At 33.8% G+C, this 18,371-nt stretch overlaps 1 protein-coding gene across 1 annotated transcript; it reads left to right on the top strand.

The window, feature by feature from the left end:
- Window positions 1-13,454: 13,454 nt before the first annotated feature.
- On the top strand, window positions 13,455-17,625 carry LOC127857249 (snake venom metalloproteinase lebetase-4-like). Its single transcript, XM_052393666.1, has 5 exons — window positions 13,455-13,496; window positions 14,195-14,232; window positions 14,696-14,830; window positions 15,284-15,436; window positions 17,485-17,625. The coding sequence occupies exons 1-5, from the start codon at window positions 13,455-13,457 to the stop codon at window positions 17,555-17,557; spliced, it is 441 nt and encodes a 146-aa protein (XP_052249626.1). The 3' UTR covers window positions 17,558-17,625.
- Window positions 17,626-18,371: the final 746 nt, after the last annotated feature.

Below are 18,371 nucleotides of genomic sequence, written 5' to 3'. Positions count from 1 at the left end.
TTGGATCATAAAAGCTCCAGTAAAAAATCAAGAAAAAAAAAAAAAAGGAAATGTACATTGCCCGGAGCAGGGTTCGAACCAGTGACCCCTGGAGTCCTGGCAGAGTCCTGTAGTATAAACGCTTATGCCTACTGAGCTATTCCGCCGAGTACACATTCTCGACGTATTTTATACCTTATATAAGCAATCTTCGTAGTTTCACAAAATTTAACGACAAAAACAGAACTCTCCAAATTATTCAATCGTTTCGCGTTGCAACGCTTTATAATTTTTAGGTTTTAAAATCGTCAAAAGATGCATATAATGGCTATATTAGAGCATGGTAAATGTCCAGTATTACTGTTTCCTCACAAATATCATAACTAAAACGAAAACTTACGAATCTGAAACAACTTTTTTCAATTTTGTCAATTTACCAAAGCGTGAAAAGATCCCTTTAAGAAAATATATATAACAGTTCTTTCCTGTTTTAACAAAATGATACATTTAAAAATAAATTATGAAGCATCGCTAGCAATATTAGAAAGAGAAGTAGAAGGAGAAATATTATCAATAGTAGCAGTAGCAGCAGCAGCAGCAGTAGCAGCAGCAGCAGCAGTAGCAGTAGCAGAATCAGTAGCAGTAGCAGTAGCAGTAGCAGTAGCAGTAGCAGTAGCACTAGCAGTAGAAGTAGCAGTATCAGTAGCCGTATCAGTAGCAGTAACAGTAGCAGCAGCAACAGCAGCAGGAGCAGCAGCAGCAGCAGTAGCAGTAGCACTATCAGAAGCAACAGCAGCAGCGGCAGTGGCAGCGGCAGTGGCAGTGGCAGTAGCAGTGGCAGTAGCAGTAGCACTATCAGTAGCAGCAGCAGCAGCAGCAGCACTGGCAGCGGCAGTGGCAGCGGCAGTGGCAGTGGCCGCGGCAGTGGCAGCGGCAGTGGCAGCGGCAGTGGCAGTGGCAGCGGCAGCGGCAGCAGTAGCAGTAGCAGTAGCAGTAAGAGTAGCCGAAGCAGTAGCAGTAGCGGCTTTTTGCTTTTTTGTTTTAGAAGTGTTTGTCGTATAAGAAGAACGCAAGGAAGACAAATTAATTGTAACATGTGTTATCTTAGTCTCCGTTGTAGTAGTATTTGTTGTATCTACACAGCCATTTTTCAGTCACCTGAGAGACATGTTTTGATAAGAGATTTAATGGTGGACCAATACATCGTGTATTAATATCAGTGTACCCACTGGGACACCACATGGGGCGAGGATTAACAGATAAACTAGGCCTTCAATTAATTATGCGCCTAGAGGCAAACAATACTATAACTTACTGATAATTTTAGGATTGGGATGTGTTTGTATCTTATTTGAAATTAGCTAGCTTAATTCAAAAACTAATTATAGCCTCAATATTATCACAAGAACATCATCACATATTCATTGTGCAATATATAATCATATCACCATCACAATATGCCAGAGCGTTAGTATTTATTGTGCATACATATCCTACAGCAACATTTACAAAACTTATTACAAACCAACCGCTCAAGCTTTAATTAAGATTGATTTCAATTTATATTATGACATACATTAAAGATCACTGTCAATTAATTAAAAAATAGCTTGATGCTTCGTACTCAGCGATTTAAATAAAAGAAACGTTGCGTACACAATAATTGGGGTTAATAAAAAAAGTCTGCAATTAAAATAATCAAATTTAAATAATACTAGATTTAGTTTCAAATTGTCGCTCAAAAAATGTATCAGTTATATCAGTTACTAGGGAATCGATTTGTTTAATCTCCGCAATCCAATAATAATTATGGTGTTTGTATGACAAATTAATAGCTATTCGTCATTGAATGTATGATACTCATAAAAATATTGAAACAATAACCACAACAACAACAACATATGTGATTATGTATATATCTTCTTCAGATACTCTGTGTCATACTTTCAAAATTATCCTCATAAGATTCATAATAATAAAATAAACACTATTGCAATCTTAGTAAAAACCAACTTAGCCGTTATGCTAATGATTTTATGTTCAGTATGCGTGTACATTTCAATATTATATAACAACAAGTGTTCACAAATACCTATGTTTAATAAATATTAAAAACATGAGAACCAATGAAGGTATTTCATTTTAATAGACTAGTTTTACCGTGTGTGTACATTCATATAAAATCTTTTGAAAATCACACTTGAGATAATGTCTTTAGGTTTTGCTATTTCTAATCGATTTAAACACCATAAAACCACCGTATTTTCTCTTACATTCTAAATTTTCTTACATTTCCTTTTTAAGCCAAAATATTTATGTTTTCATGATTCTAAATTTTCGGACATACGGATTTTCGTACAGTCAGTTAAACAGCGCTATTTTATCAGATTTTGACCCTGTTTTTGCTTATCTGATGACCCTTCGGTCATGCATTTTTACAACCGGATTAAAGTAATAAAACAGAATCATGCCTAAGGGCAATCGACCATTACATTTGCGTACTTGGGTAAATTACCTTGTAAACCTCTAATAAGCAATGGTTCCTTCCAACAGCGTTTGAAATGATATCGTATTAAGAAAGCCAAACGTTTATTGTTTTTACTTTTTATATATTATTTCAGTTGATTGCAAAGCTGTTAAGTTGCATTTTTAAAGTAAAGAACGAAGGGAACAACACAATAAAATTATGTACACTGATGTATTATTTCTACTTCAATTAAATAATTGACAAACAAACATAACACACTTGTCTCTAAATATTTTTCGTATTTAAATTTTCCAACACGAAAAACAATATCTTTAAGTGAACGGAAACTTATAATTATTACGGCATATAGTAAAAGCAGAGTTGTCTGAACCATAAGTAAAATAAAAAATAAAAAATGACACAGCTTATTTTTCCCTCAAGTGTTAATGATAATATGGATAAACAATTAAAAATACATAAAGTCAATTGTGTTGATTACTCGTTATTGAAATATTGCAATGCCAATTATAAGACATATGATTAAAAACAAAATGTATGGTGGAATACCTAATCTGGAAATACAAACTAATGATACTATTAATGCAACAACAACAATCACATCTTTTCAAGCGCAATCAGAAAACTGCTACAGCTTTGTATTAACAAACATAAATATGTTTGTGCTTATAGATTTAGATAAACTTCAAATCTTTAAGCGTGCTATGAATTGAATATAATTTATATTTAAAAGTTTTGCTACTCTGTTGATAACTAGCAACAGCAAAAAGGAAGATACCATTTTTTATCATCTAATTTTATTTATATTTCATTGTTTATTTGTTTATGATCACAAGGATTGTTTGGATAACAGAGTGTGTCTAGATATACCGGTACCCTTAAAATATTTTTATGAATTGCAATTAAGCGTAGAAATTAAACAGGCCCTAATACAGACACCATTTTTATCGGAATGCGATTATAGTTTCAATAGCAACTCGTAACGCTTTTTGGATTGAATGTGTAATGACTACTTTTAGCGACAAATTGACTTGGTCAAATACTGCATCTTAAACGGATAAATAAAATTGAAACCATTTATTTTCAATATTATCAACATTATTATTTAGTTATTAATACATTAAGCAGCAAACTCTATTAATCAAAAAGATTTGATATAACATCCGAATTCACTGCAAAAATGAGCTGAGCGATAGGTTTTACGGTTGTTGAAATTGTTCATGATGAGAATGACGATGACGACGATGATGACGATGACGACGACGAGGAGGAGAAAAACGACGATAACAATGACGATGATGATGATGATGATGACACTGATGATGATGATCACGACGATGACGACCATAACGATGTTGTTGGTGATAGTGACGATAATGCTGCTGCTGTTGCTGATGACGATGCTGCTGCTGATGATGCGGTGGAGGCGGAGGAGCAGGACGAGGGCGACGACGACGACGACGACGACGACGACGACGACGACAACGACGACGATGATGATGATGATGATGATGATGATGATGACGATGATGATGACGATGATGATGATGATGATGATGATGATGATGATGATGATGATGATGATGATGATGATGATGATGATGATGATGATGATGATGATGATGATGATGATGATGATGATAATGATGAGATGATGATTATGTTGATGATGATGATCATGATAACGTTGATAACGATGATGTTGATGAAAATAACGATACTGTAAGTAGTAAATTAACTCTTTAATTGTTATTATAATACACAAGCACATGCTAATGGATCTGTATCCGCAAGGCGGTCAAATGGAAACTCACTTGGTATAAATATGAAAAATTGAATCAAAATATCATAATGCGGAGTGTTAAAATGTGTTCAAATCTAGCGAAATTGTTGCAGTACTTTTCTACCGAAACCAATGCTTAGCCCAGTTATTTTAAAAATAATTTCAAAATACCACGATACACGTCAATTGGCTAACAAATACATTTGTAAGTTTAACCTCACTCAAAAACAGTATTTATTGAAGACAGGGCGTCAACAATGTCCGAGTTTCTTCAACGTAGCTTAAGTACCTAAAGTACCTTTCCGTTTGATTTATCGCAGGATCCTGGGTCCGCACCCACAGTCTTTTAAAGTGTATGCATTAAAAAAGATAATAATTGTTGTTTGTAATAATCTTTGACAGCTCATAAAAACATGTAAATCCTCAATTCGTAGAGTTTCAGTATGATTTCATTTATTTAAAAAATAAAGACGGTTAACATATTTTATACACACATATATTAGTAGCTATACGCCATATAACATAGGACATAATGTATATTATAAATCAAAGCGCTGAAGGCACTTTAGTTGTTCGCTGTTGTCGTCCTTGATTAGCTTGTTCGCATTGCATATGCTTATCATTGTGCACAGGCTAATCTTATTTGACGTGCATTAAGCCTCGTTTTCCATGAAAGCAGCCAATATGTGCATATTTTAATGATAAACACTAGACTGGCCAATGGCGTTTACAAGCTGGTATATACATTCACTGCTAGAGCAGAATCATTTGTCGTCTGCTGCAGACAGGCAGTGGTAATCGTTCCTAGCAGAGTGAGTTGTGGTTCTTGCCGTACTTAAGTCTTCTAAGCACCTACTGATTTGCATTTATTACCCATTCTCTTGAAACGCCGACTAATAAAGTGCGATAAACCGCCTTTAAGCACTTGGCACATTAACAAATAAGAACATTCCACACCTAACCGAGAACCGACGTCTTTAATCGCGAAACTATTACCAGAAATTGAATACCGCCAGAAACAACAATGTGCTCACTTCGATTAAATATAAATACACTATATTCATTGCGTCCTAAGCAGTCAAACATATCAACCGAAAATACCAGCGAATACAGTATTATATATGACATCGATCTTATATATCGCCTCAGACATGCGAGAGCGCCACGATGAGTGAAGAGTGTGTGTATGAGAGTTTGTTTACAGGTCCTACTGGCCTCTTCACGAGATTTGTGTAGCCCGACCTGAATGATGAATGAAATGGATGTAGTAACAGTTATATGAACACGATATATCCGTACCAATATCCATGTGAGCATATACTAATAATAATTAATTTTTTAATCGCCATAAGCTTGAAAATAAACGTAAATAGATACAACAAAGACCAATTCGGAGACTTTAAAAATTTTAAATTACCTCCCCTGCAATAGAAAATATATATGGAGACTCGCATTCTATGGAATATCAAAATCTCAATATATCTTTCTCCGAAATTTTTTTCTGGTAAAAATCATCTTAAATTTAGCTGTATATTCGTATGTAATTAATTAAACAAGAGTTATAAAAAGGCATTGCAAAAATATCGCGTTTTACTTGAATAAGTTACCTCCCTTAAGCCTATCGGAATATCAAAAATACGTATATAAACAAAACGCGTTCCTTGCATAAGTGATATTAAAGCGCGTGCCCGTGCCACTCGTCCTCCAAATACTTACTAAATATAGTACAACGTATCTACAATCATTGCGACTAACTCATACCTCAGTAAATAAGTAACCAGGATAAATATACGTTTAGGTAATTAAGATATAAAACATACATATAACAAGAAATATCTTTAAAAAAGATATACGGCGTTGATTGTGGTTGCAGTTAATGATAGGTAAAGACTTCAATGAATGAGATCAAAGATAGCGAATGTCTTTTTCTGTGCAGTTCTTAGCTGCAGCAAACGCAGTACGGGATGATACGCGGAGTTTTCGCGGCTTATTTTACATTATTACATATTGCTGGTCATAAACGTATAGATACAAAACAGAAAACCAAAAGAAGAATGGAAGTGAAACATATGAGTCAACCGGCCACACGCGAAGTATCCGTACATATTTTAAATATTTATACGCGCGTTCTTCGAACAAACCTGTTTTAGTGGTTTGTCTGGCGTTGCTATTTGATTCGATTATTAACAGTATCGAGAATCATTGCGCTCATGCTTAATTCATTAGACAATATGATGGCATAATTCTTGTTAAATTAATTAAAAATAATATTTATCATGGTATTGTTGTAAAACACATTAAGAATCTGTTATTGACAAACCATATGCTGGATATCTTCATTTAACATCTGTCTGGTCTAAAGAAAATTCCAGTTCACCTAGTTCACGCTATAGCGTCTTTATTATGTAACGATTATTTTCCTGGCCGCGAACTCCGATCAGCACATAGGGTAGAGACGCAGCGATGACCTGTATGTAAACTCTGACATTCACACACAGTGGCCGCAAATTGACCCGATAAACCTCGCGAGTTGAAATGCAATGCATTAAAGTGAGTCTTCGCTTACACTGCTCTCTATACTTTAACATGTTAACATGTTGACAGGAATATGGAAGTTAGTACTAAATATGAGAACATAGCCTTTAAATGCAAACGTTCTCGCGCTGAAAATCTTCTGAAAATAAAAGGTGGACGCACAAACTGTATTGATGTCGAGATTGAGTGTAAAACTGTTCTATCTATTAAGCCTTTTCATTAGATATAAAATTGTTTCATGCTGAACACGCAGTAAAACAGTTTTCCAAAGACGCGGACATGTTTCCAATGTTCTGGTCGTATTCTCAAATCAGCCAATGCAGTCAATTAAGTGTATTCATCTGTACTTGGCCGCGGGAAGTTTTATTTGAATTCTATTGGACGCTAACAAAGGTCAGGCTAAGGTGAAAAGCTGGCGTATACAGCTAACGCCGAAAAATTTACATGTTCCCTGTCTGCCGAACCCGATCCATGGACTATAGCCACAAGAGGTTTCTATGTACCTATGTAGCCGGATTGCGCCCTCAGAGCGCCCAACACCGACACAGATCACGCTACTCCCCGGTCAAACACAATACTGCATAGGACTGCTGCCTTTGTCACCATATTATCAGAATCATTAACGTGCAAAATGGAAACTTTCAACTGTCCTTTCACTTCATACATAAGCCATTGCCGATCTTCAATGATCGCTTATTTCCGAGAGATGCATTTTATTTTTTTTCAAACTTCGAATTTTGATATATGTTTAACTTATTCATTTAGATTACATTATTTTCACTATAAATATTGACTTTGATCCAATTATCATCTGAAAAATACGATTTCGCGATTTCTTCAAAGATCGAGCGAGCCTTTTTACCTGTTTACTTATATATATCTAATTTAAGGTTACACAGATGTAAAGTTGTCGTGGCCGAGTGGGTAAGGCGATGAAATTGAAATCTTTTGGGATTTTCCCGCGCAGGTTCGATTCCTGCCGACATCGCATACTTTTTGCGACGCGTTTTATTTCTTTTCTAACGTAATTTGATTTAATATAGCACATAAGCTATGTTTATTGCTAAATATGTTGAAAATTGTATGCACATCCTTCAATTTTAAAATTAAAACAACGTTATGGCTAAATTGATTAATTTACTGCTGAAAATACGAATGATGCATGTTGCATTTTTATTTTTATTTCAAAAAGTAAACGGTAAATCTGTTTATTTTTTGGTATTTTTGCTGTATATAGTGTTTCTATAAAAACTTAATTTAAAATATAACTTAAATGATACTATTTTGAATTTTATGACACTTTGTTTTTAACCGACCCAATTTTTACTTGGCTGAAATCACTTACATTTCATGGCGCTATTCCATAGATTAAAATTTGTAAAAAATAAATGTCTGTAAAAGAATACTTATTTCATCTTGTTTTAACTTTAAACACCTTTACTGCATCTGTACACACCAACTGCATGCCCATATTTGGAAATTTGAATGAATTATGGAACTTTTATATACCCCAGGGGTGAAAATAAACTGGACAAAAGCCGAGCGTGAGGGTGGTTTTGAAAAAATCGGTTTATTTTTTTTTAAGCATGGAAAGCTACCTACAAATTTGCATGTAGTTTAGTGAAATGATGCTGATTAGGAAAATAATTAATTAAATTATATTTGGATATGTGCCCATTAGAGGTGCGCAAGCTTAAAAAGTTAGAATTACCGAAATTCCCGTTCTTACACGTTGTAGCATGGATCGGGTATTGAACACGATACACGTGTGTATTAGCACCTTACTGTAGTCCCGGCGGGGTTATCAACTGCACCAATACACCGGTAAGCAACCAGGGGAATATCATATGAAAAAAGAACTATCATGCATGTTTGATTTGTTAAAGTGTGTCACAAAATTTCCCTAACTGCCGATGTCGGCTATAATTTCGGTATAAACATGCAAAGAAATTAACATATATATAATGTTAATGCCGATATGTTATTGGACATTTTGTATGTCAAATGTTCATTATTTGTATTAAAATTAAGACGATTGTATTGAACACGATACACGTGTGTATTAGCACCCTACTGTAGTCCCGGCGGGGTTATCAACTGCACCAATACACCGGTAAGCAACCAGGGGAATATCATATGAAAAAAGAACTATCATGCATGTTTGATGTGTTAAAGTGTGTCACTAAATTTCCCTAACTGCCGATGTCGGCTATAATTTCGCTATAAACATGCACAGAAATTAACATATATATAATGTTATTGCCGGTATGTTATTGGACATTTTGTATGTCAAATGTTCATTATTTGTATTAAAATTAAGACGATGCTTATTTGCCAGAAAGCGTTTATTTCAAATTCAAAACAAGCAATAATCATACATAATACAAAAATATAAAACTAACAAAATGACAACACTCTCGCTTAACGCAACGTTCAGAAGCACGCGCACTTAACAAAATTATTGCAACTAATGCAAGCTGTAATTAATATGTGACTACTTGCTATACAACCAGTATCATGCGAAAATTGATCTTATTTAATTGTGGTTCCCTCTTTGAATTTATGTTGCCTGTCGACTTTTAGAATAATGTGTCAGTAAGAAATGTATTGCTTGCTCTACAACCAGCATCATGCGAAAATGGATCTTATTTAATTGTAAATCCCTCTTTGAACTTAAGTTGTCAGTCGACTTTTAGAATAATGTGTCAGTAATAAATGTTTTTCTTCAGTTTCACATGTTTTTTTAAGAAAATTTAGTGAAAGATGCAAATGTGTCTTATTTATTTTTTTCTGTGTCTTCAATGTATCTTATTTATATGTGACTGCGTGCTTATTTTTTTTTCAAAAAATGAAAGATGCAAATGTGTCTTATTTTATTTATATTCATGTCTTAAATGGGGCTTATTTATATAAGATAAAATGATATACTGCCAGTGTCATGCAAAAAAGGATCTAATTTCTTAATATCCACATTCACGCTTTGTTCTTTATTAGCACCGTCTTTAATTAGGCTATCTATTTAAAGTACAGATTACTGTGAACTTAATAATTGTGCAACGGTGATGTTGATCCATTATCGTTGTTAATTTAAAATGTAGACAACAAGTTAGCAATTAATGAAATCTGTTATTTCGGAAGTAAATCTAATTTTTTCTGTACAGTAGCCAGGTGGATGTGTATTGAGCGGATAAGATAGGGATCACCACAACAAGTTTCTAATACACAGTATAGACTTCCCCTATTATTATTAATTACCTGATTGGAATAAATAAAGTGTTAAAGATCATTTCATGTGAAAAGCAGGATTTCTGACATAATTTCAATCGTTTTGCTTTTATACACAATTTCATGGAACAATGAATATATTGGCGCGATGGAACACAATTTATAAATCAAGCTGACAGTATAGTATCATTTTTTAATTATGTGTAATTTAATTCGCATCTCTCCCTTAACTCGTTCAATGACACGTGAACTTATATCAATTATAAAACATCACGTGCATCATTAAAAAAAAATTTTTAATTATGAAAACATATATGTTCTACATGGTTTTGTTTAGTTTTTTTTCTCAACCAGAGAGACATTATAAAACATTGTTATATATAAAGCGCTTTACTTTTCTAGATTACATAAAGATATATCGATTTTTTTGTTAAGTGTACGTGCTTGACATATTTATAAGAAGGCAGTGTTTATTTTTGTAATAAAATCGAAAATTGACATTTAATTTGATGCAATCCACATTGTTTAGCGGCCAAGCGCAGTATTCCGCTCTCGGCGGCCGATGGTGTATTGCAATATATACAATGAAAAGCTGGGTTTCTGACATAATTTCAATCGTTTTGTTGACGCGGACGTGCTTTTTGGTGGCCAAAAATACTATTGTTCCCTTTATTTAAACCTAAATCAGTATTTTTTTACACTTGAAGGTTTGTACAGCGGGGATTTCGGTACCGGCGCGGGTTTATGTGCTTGTTAAGAATTACCGAAATCCCCGCTAAGAGGCAACATATTATCCTGATTTATGCTTTGATTAAACATTGATAACTAAATTGCAAAAGTGTATAGCATATTGTAAATAAGGTAGTACGATATCATTTGTTTCATCAGATTTGTTTGGAAAATACTTTCTGAAGTCTTATTATTACTATGTCATGTTATATTTACATATACTTTTGTGTAACCAATGTTTTAAATGTACATTTTACCTTTTTTACATTCGTTTACACATTTTTCACATTAATAAACTATTTAATAATGGAAAAAATATTCTGATAAGAGTGTTTAAATGATTAACACTAATATGATTGTGTACAAATCAACATTAATGCAAAGCCAAAACCCAAACATAATGACATATAGACCCTTTAAGGCGTAATATGGGGGATTGGCGTAAACATGGGTGATTTCGGCTCTGGGCGTACGAATGTAGCAGTACCGAAATCCCCTCTAATTATTTTCCAAAAGAAGTAACCCAATGGGAGATAATACATGTCACTGGTTGCTAATGAAAAAAAAAACACTATAATAATTTTGTTGACACTTGAAGGTTTGTACAGCAGGATTTCGGTACCGGCGCGCGTTTAAGTTCTAGTGTAGAATTACCGAAATCCCCACTGAGAGGCAACTTAATGCTGTCAAGAGTGCTTAATAATTAAAATTAATATCATTTTTTTGCACCTTAACATTCATGTGAAGTCAAAAACCATTCATACCGATGACCTATTGACCCTTTAAGGCGTAAATATGGGGATTTCGGTACTAGGCGGGCGAATGTAGAATTACCGAAATCCCCTTTTCATCATCGCACATTAGTGTAACATAAATTTTAACACAATATATGTAGGGAAACTCATATGATTCGCGTAATGTGAAAATGATTATTATGCTATAATTCGACCACGAAACTTGACGTGACTTAATACCGGACATTATGGAATGGAGCTACGCTTGCCGTATTTGACATAAGACCCATTTTCGCAAATTATCTTATCAATGCTTATATGAATTTGATTGCTATAATCTAATGCGTATTCGACACGGAATTATTGTCAAGGTTTTTCATTTTGTCAATATTTATCATAGCAGGGGACATTGCTGACATCAATGTGGATACTGTTTTCATTTTCTGTCGAGAAATGATATGACTTATTATCAAGATTATTTTATAGTACGGTAGCGTTCTCTTCACAAGTGAGATTTATTTGTACTGGTAAATTGCTCTTATACTCACCATTCGGACTCGACGATCGGCTCGAATAAAAATGTTAGTCGCTTAAAAGTACAAATTCATCATATTGAGCACGATTATTATTATTATTATTATTATTATTATTATTATTATTATTATTATTATTATTATTATTATTATTATTATTATTATTATTATATAGCTTTTAGAAACTTATACCTTAAAAAAAATCCCATTGGAAAAAAAAATCCCATGGGAAAAAAAATCCCATGGGACAAAAAAATCCCATGGGACAAAAAAATCCCATGGGATTTTTTTATTATTTTAAAACACGATATAACGCGTTGAAATCGCGAGAAATGCTCATCATTTGTTAAAAGGTAGTGTTTCTGAAGGTTACATGAATAAATCTCTAAAAATCAGAAAAAAATCCCATGGGATTTTTTTTCCCATAAAAAAATGGGATTTTTTTTCTATCAAAGTAAATTGAACGAAAATAAGCACAAATGCTTTAACAATGCTTAAAATCGATAACTAAGCACAAACGAACGTGTTTTATGTTTTTGAAAATCCCATGGGATTTTTTCTCCCATAAAAAAGCTGGAGAAAAATCCCATGGGAGAAACCAAAATTCCCATGGGATAATGAAAAATCCCATGGGATATTACAAAAATCCCATGGGAACCCCAACTTTGCAAATAAAGTTCATAGTGAAGAAAACGCATTTAACAAGCAAAAATTACCAATTATTAATCACAAGTTAGACTTTTATCTTATACTTTATCACAAATAAGCAAACCTTCAAGAAAAAGGGTACTTAAGTTTGCGAAATTTCGGTTTCGCAAAGTTTTTCCGGTGGCCGTTTTAAGCAACATGACGTTTTTTATAGAAACATTATGTCTTTGGTCTGGGTAAATACGTCATGTCAATATTTATATGTATTTGTTTGTGATCAATTACAAAAAATACTAAAATAAATACTGCAAAAAATGTGAAACCTTGGTAGTTTCATTCTTTATATTTTTTGAAAGCAAAAAAACAGACTTACAGAAACGCATGTATTACAAACCAATGGAACAAGAGTCATTTATTTATATTTTTCTCAGTAAAAAACTTATCATTAAGTGCTCTTTTTTTACTAAATCTCTGGTTTTATCTGTGTCCCGTATGTCGTCGACACTTTTACCTGCCCTTATCGTGACATGTTCTATCTCGATCTAACTTGGACCGTTGCGTGTAGTCAATCACGAATGGTTTTATAACAACCATCGGATCAACAAACCGTAAAGTATTACCGCAATAACCAAAACTGTGTCACCCACGTTGGTGTTATGCCTACTCATCGGCAACCTAAACAGATGGGCATCACCATTTTAACGAAAATTATTTCATTTTTATATTAATTAAAATGTATGCAATATTAAGATAATTTTTATTTTCAGAGCAATTTGGTCTACAAAATTTTGGAGACTTACAACATGTACATAAGTCTCAAGCTTGTGGATATTTCGGTTAAAAACGTAAGTCGAATTAATATACATAAATAAAATCGTCTTATTTGAAAATGCTATTCGATTGATAAAGAGGTTTATTTGCTTTTTTTTACTTTTTCAGACAATTTGATTAAGTTTCGATTATTTGTGTTTGTTTTCCCTTTCGTGTTTTACTTTGTTTGTGTAATCTAATTTAATGTTAACTTTAAATATATTTGCTTGTGTCCAATACGCGCGTGCCATGTCGTTTACTGAATGTTCGATGGCAATGTTATTCTCCCATTCGACCGAGGCATGTTGTTCACTGAGAACGTAATCATAAAGCCGGACACGACAACGTCACGCGTGTTGCTTACCATGCATTTATACTTTTCCATATGAAGCTAATAATATATTGGACCTCTAGACTTACGACTATATTCAATATGACAAGTATATACAGGACAAACCATTTGACATACAAATTACATAGAGCGATCTATAAAAAGTATAGATGAGGGCGTTTTAACCGGTTTAAAGTCACCAAAATATCACCATTGGCTAAGCATGATTCACAATCCCTTGCTGGGAAAATGCATGGTTACCTCATATAATCAAAGCTTAAATAAAATTCAAGAACATATCAAACGTCTCATTTTAATAACACTTTTTCTACTTAATGGTTGGGTGTTTACTAACGAAACAAGCATCTTGTTTAACGATTTATATAATTTGCTTGTTTGCAGGTATGGACTATCTCAACATGGGAGTTCGCCATTTTCGGGTAAGTTATAACAATACAAATAAACATATACCGATTGGTGGTTTTATGAAAGAAAACACATATATTCGAAATACATCTTTGTAACAAACTATCGTTGCATTATTACTACTGACATACACTCACACAAGAAAACAACCGCATTGATTTTTTTTCGAAAACTTTCATTTTATCACAATCAGTAACATCAAATTAATATTTTACACACAACGGCAATACACATGCTTATTCCAATAAAATTTATTTTGAAATTCATACATATTTAGCAAGTTACAATATTTTACGTTTAACTAGGAATTCTAGGAAGGGAGCATATGTTTATTTATTATAAAATTATGACAAGCAAGTATGTATTTTAGAACTTAAAAATACTTGGTTGGTACTTTTAAATTTTCTTAAGGAATCCAAATGCTTAACTGGGACACGTCATCCTTTTACCTCTCGAATGTATGCTCTCCTGGTGTAGTTTATTACCCGCAACGGTTTCCATTGCAGGGTATGCGTACTTAGAGGCGGAGTGTCAGGAGAAGAGTGTCTCAATTGTTTCGGATGAGGAGGACTTCTATGCCTCCAAGTTGATCGCGCACGAGATAGGGCATAGGTACTGTTAATGATAATGTACTGATAAATCATTTATATTGATAGGCATAACATTTTGTATTTTAACAAAATAATACTCTTTCGTCGAAAAGTAAATTAGAAGCTTTCTTATTTTGAAAAAAAATGAGGAATTTGCGTCGGTAATTGTTCGATGTGTTTGCGTCAAAATCGTAGATCGGTCAACCCACGAAATCAACCGAAATCATTATCCTACGAATAATAGTGATTTTACAGTAAACATGTTCAATTTTATTGAAGACAAATTAAATAAATTTGATAAATAATGCACAAATCACGCACAAAGTGCACATTACAATTTGGTTCTTATAATTATTAGCCGGTTGAAATTCTAACACTAGAGAACTTTCGAACTTTGTTTTGCTCCTTGCTTTTATTAGTCTGGTGTGGTAGTTGTTTTTACTGCTTGCAAATAAAATATATTGCTCGTACACAGCCTTGGCTGCGAACAAGATGGCAACAGAAACCCGTGCCCAAGTCAAGTAGGTTATGCCATGGAGGCCGGCTTCCTTCTGGCCAACAAGAAAAAGTGGACTTTTTGTACGTGTTCCGTAGATTACATCCGGAAATACCTTCAGGTCCTCAACACGTGAGTTTTGTGCTATTTTACACAAATGTTCTAAACATAAAACTAACTTTCTGGCAGTTCAGCAAGTTTGTTCGTTCAGTATATCAATGTTTGAATTTACGTAAGGCGTTTGAGCAGTAAGAGAAAGTAACCACTTTAGCGTTTGATATAGCTGCAAAAAATGCTACGTACAATTTCATTAAATACATTAAACATGAGTTAATTAGATGCGCCTTTAATGGTCTGAACAGGGGACTTAGCTGCGACTAGATGCATTTTAATTTATCAAGAACATTAACATTTTAATTTACTGCAAAATTGTAGAAGTTGGAAAGGTGTATTCACATGTTTTAGCTGCTGGCAAGCAGACATACTGTTTGTTTAGTGTCTCAATAATTCACTTATATGCAGAACATGTAGCATTGAAATGAGAATATGAACATATGATTGATTGAGCTGCATGCATAGTTGCATCCGAATACGTATGTAAATTGTTGTTAACAAAACATTATTGTGATTATGGGCATTCAGATTCCTTCAGTTTACATCCACATGAGTACAAGACAGTTCAAACTAAGAAGGCATCATTTAGTATCTTAGCTTGGCTGCCAGAAGTGGAGCGAATTATGTTAGCCGCAATTATGTATTTTTGGCAATTAGGAATCTCAACACATGTATGCATTCAGTACACACGCATGTCAAGTCACGGGTGTTGTCTGGTATATAAACATTTTGACACCCCAGATCATCGTCTGGAGATAATGCTTATTATTACGACAATATCCTTTATTAAATGCAATTCATCAATATCAATACAATTAAACACAGGATAAACAGACATCGCAAACACAAAATGTACACAACTGGTGCCCACACTTTAAGACGGTTATTTTGGTGATTACTTTTCAAAAACGGTCCACCCTTGACCCAGATTTAGGCTGCCATCATCTAAGTTTAAACAAAATATCTAACTCATAACATCATACCATCATAATTCAAATAAATCGGTAATACAATAAAACTTTACAAATCAACTACTTGGGCCAGTGTTGCATGATATTTTATTCAATACCCAAATACATGTGCTGTAGGACCGGATGTCACAGAAGCCTTTACAGATAAAGAATATCAGCTTATTTCATATATAACGTTGCATTGGTATATCGCAACACAGAAGTCATATATTCCATTAATAAATTAGATGAAAACATTATGTTATACTATTGTACAGGAAGTTAGGAACCGTTCTAACTACCTGACGGCGTTCTGTTCTGTTGTTTTATTCAGGACGCTCTCTCTAACTGTTGACTAACCTTATGTTCTATTGTTATGTACACGAACATCTTTAAATACCTGACATTGGTGTGTTATGCTGTTAGGAATATAAACCAATATAACTACATAACAGTGTTCTGTTATGTTTTTATGTATAGGAACTATTAAACTACCTTGCAACATTTTGTACAGGAACCACTCAAACTACCTCTTGTTCTGTTGTTGTGTACGATAACCATTTTATCTTCATGACAACGTTCTGTTTAGTTGTTATGTAAAGGAGCCAATCTAACAACGTGACATCGTTCTGTTCTGTTGTTATGTAAGGAAACGTCTCACTCGGTGACAACGTTTTGTTCAGTTGTTATGTACATGAATCATTGTAACTACATGACAACGTTGTGTTGTTATGTACAGAGGCCACTCTAAGTATCTAACAACGTTTTGTTATGTTGTTATGTAAAGGAAATAGTCTTACTCCCTGATTACGTTCTGTTCTGTATTTATGTACAGGAAACACTAAATAACTGACAACAATCTGTTATGCTGTTATTTACAGGAACTACTTAAACTACCTGACAACGTTCTGTTCCGTTGTTTTGTACATGAGCAACTCTTACTACCTGACAACGTTCCGTAATGTTGTTATAAACAGGAAACACTGTCACTACATGACTACGTTGCGTTCTGTTGTTATGTACGGGAACTACTCAAATTTCCAGACAACGTTCTGTGATATTGTTATGAATAGTAACCACTTAAACAGCATGATAACTTTCCGTTATCATGTACAGGAACCACACTAAGTGCTTGACGACCACCCATCAACGGTCACGTGCCAGGGCTGGTGACGACACTCGCACATGAGTGGTATGGTCAGGTGTATAATCTCGACAAACAGTGCCAAATTAAATACGGACAGCAGTCCTACTTCTGAAGGGTACGTAAAACGAAAAGTTGAAATACCAACTGAACATTCGTGTACAATTGGTAAAACTGGTTTTAGATATACGCCTACTTTAACAAATACATGAAGAGGGAGACATTTGTTATTTTTATCTTTATTTATTAAATGTGCAAAGACTCTAACTCTATACCAGGATGTCTTATCAGATAGAATTGTAATCATTATAAACAAAGAATGTGGCATCTAAAGTAAAACGCATTAATGTTTTTACGTATAGGAGCAATATCGCGGTAACTACACCGTTGTGTGTCTGAAGATGTTCTGCTACGACACTGTCAAACGCGCCAGTTTCTACCTTGATGGTGGAGACGGCACACCATGCGGCAGTGGCAAGGTAAAAACTGTACGCTCGCTGATGGATCCAAAAGTGTTTTTTCCAACCAACTTTCCGTAACCATTTCAAGAACCTATATATTTCTTATATTTTTAACATGTTAAGTGTGATGTAATGCAATGTTCTACATAAATTGAAAATAGTCATGTATATAAAGATTTTAATCCATAAATAAAACATAAATAGAAAATATAACATAAAAAGTAAGATATTATTTTATCGATAATTGGTATATAATAATAGGTAGATTGTACATTAATTATCAGAGTTATATAATTTACATTAATCTACACCGGTTATATCTATGTGCTTAAATTGTGATTGCAATGTACAACGGTTATTGTTAAAAGGCGTGTGTATTTTAAATGTAGGATTTGTTC

Source organism: Dreissena polymorpha, chromosome 14 (genome assembly GCF_020536995.1).
Source record: "Dreissena polymorpha isolate Duluth1 chromosome 14, UMN_Dpol_1.0, whole genome shotgun sequence".
Taxonomy (NCBI): Eukaryota; Metazoa; Mollusca; class Bivalvia; order Myida; family Dreissenidae; genus Dreissena; species Dreissena polymorpha.
The sequence above is the reverse complement of the archived record's forward strand: the minus strand, read 5'-3'. Positions and strand labels throughout refer to the sequence as shown.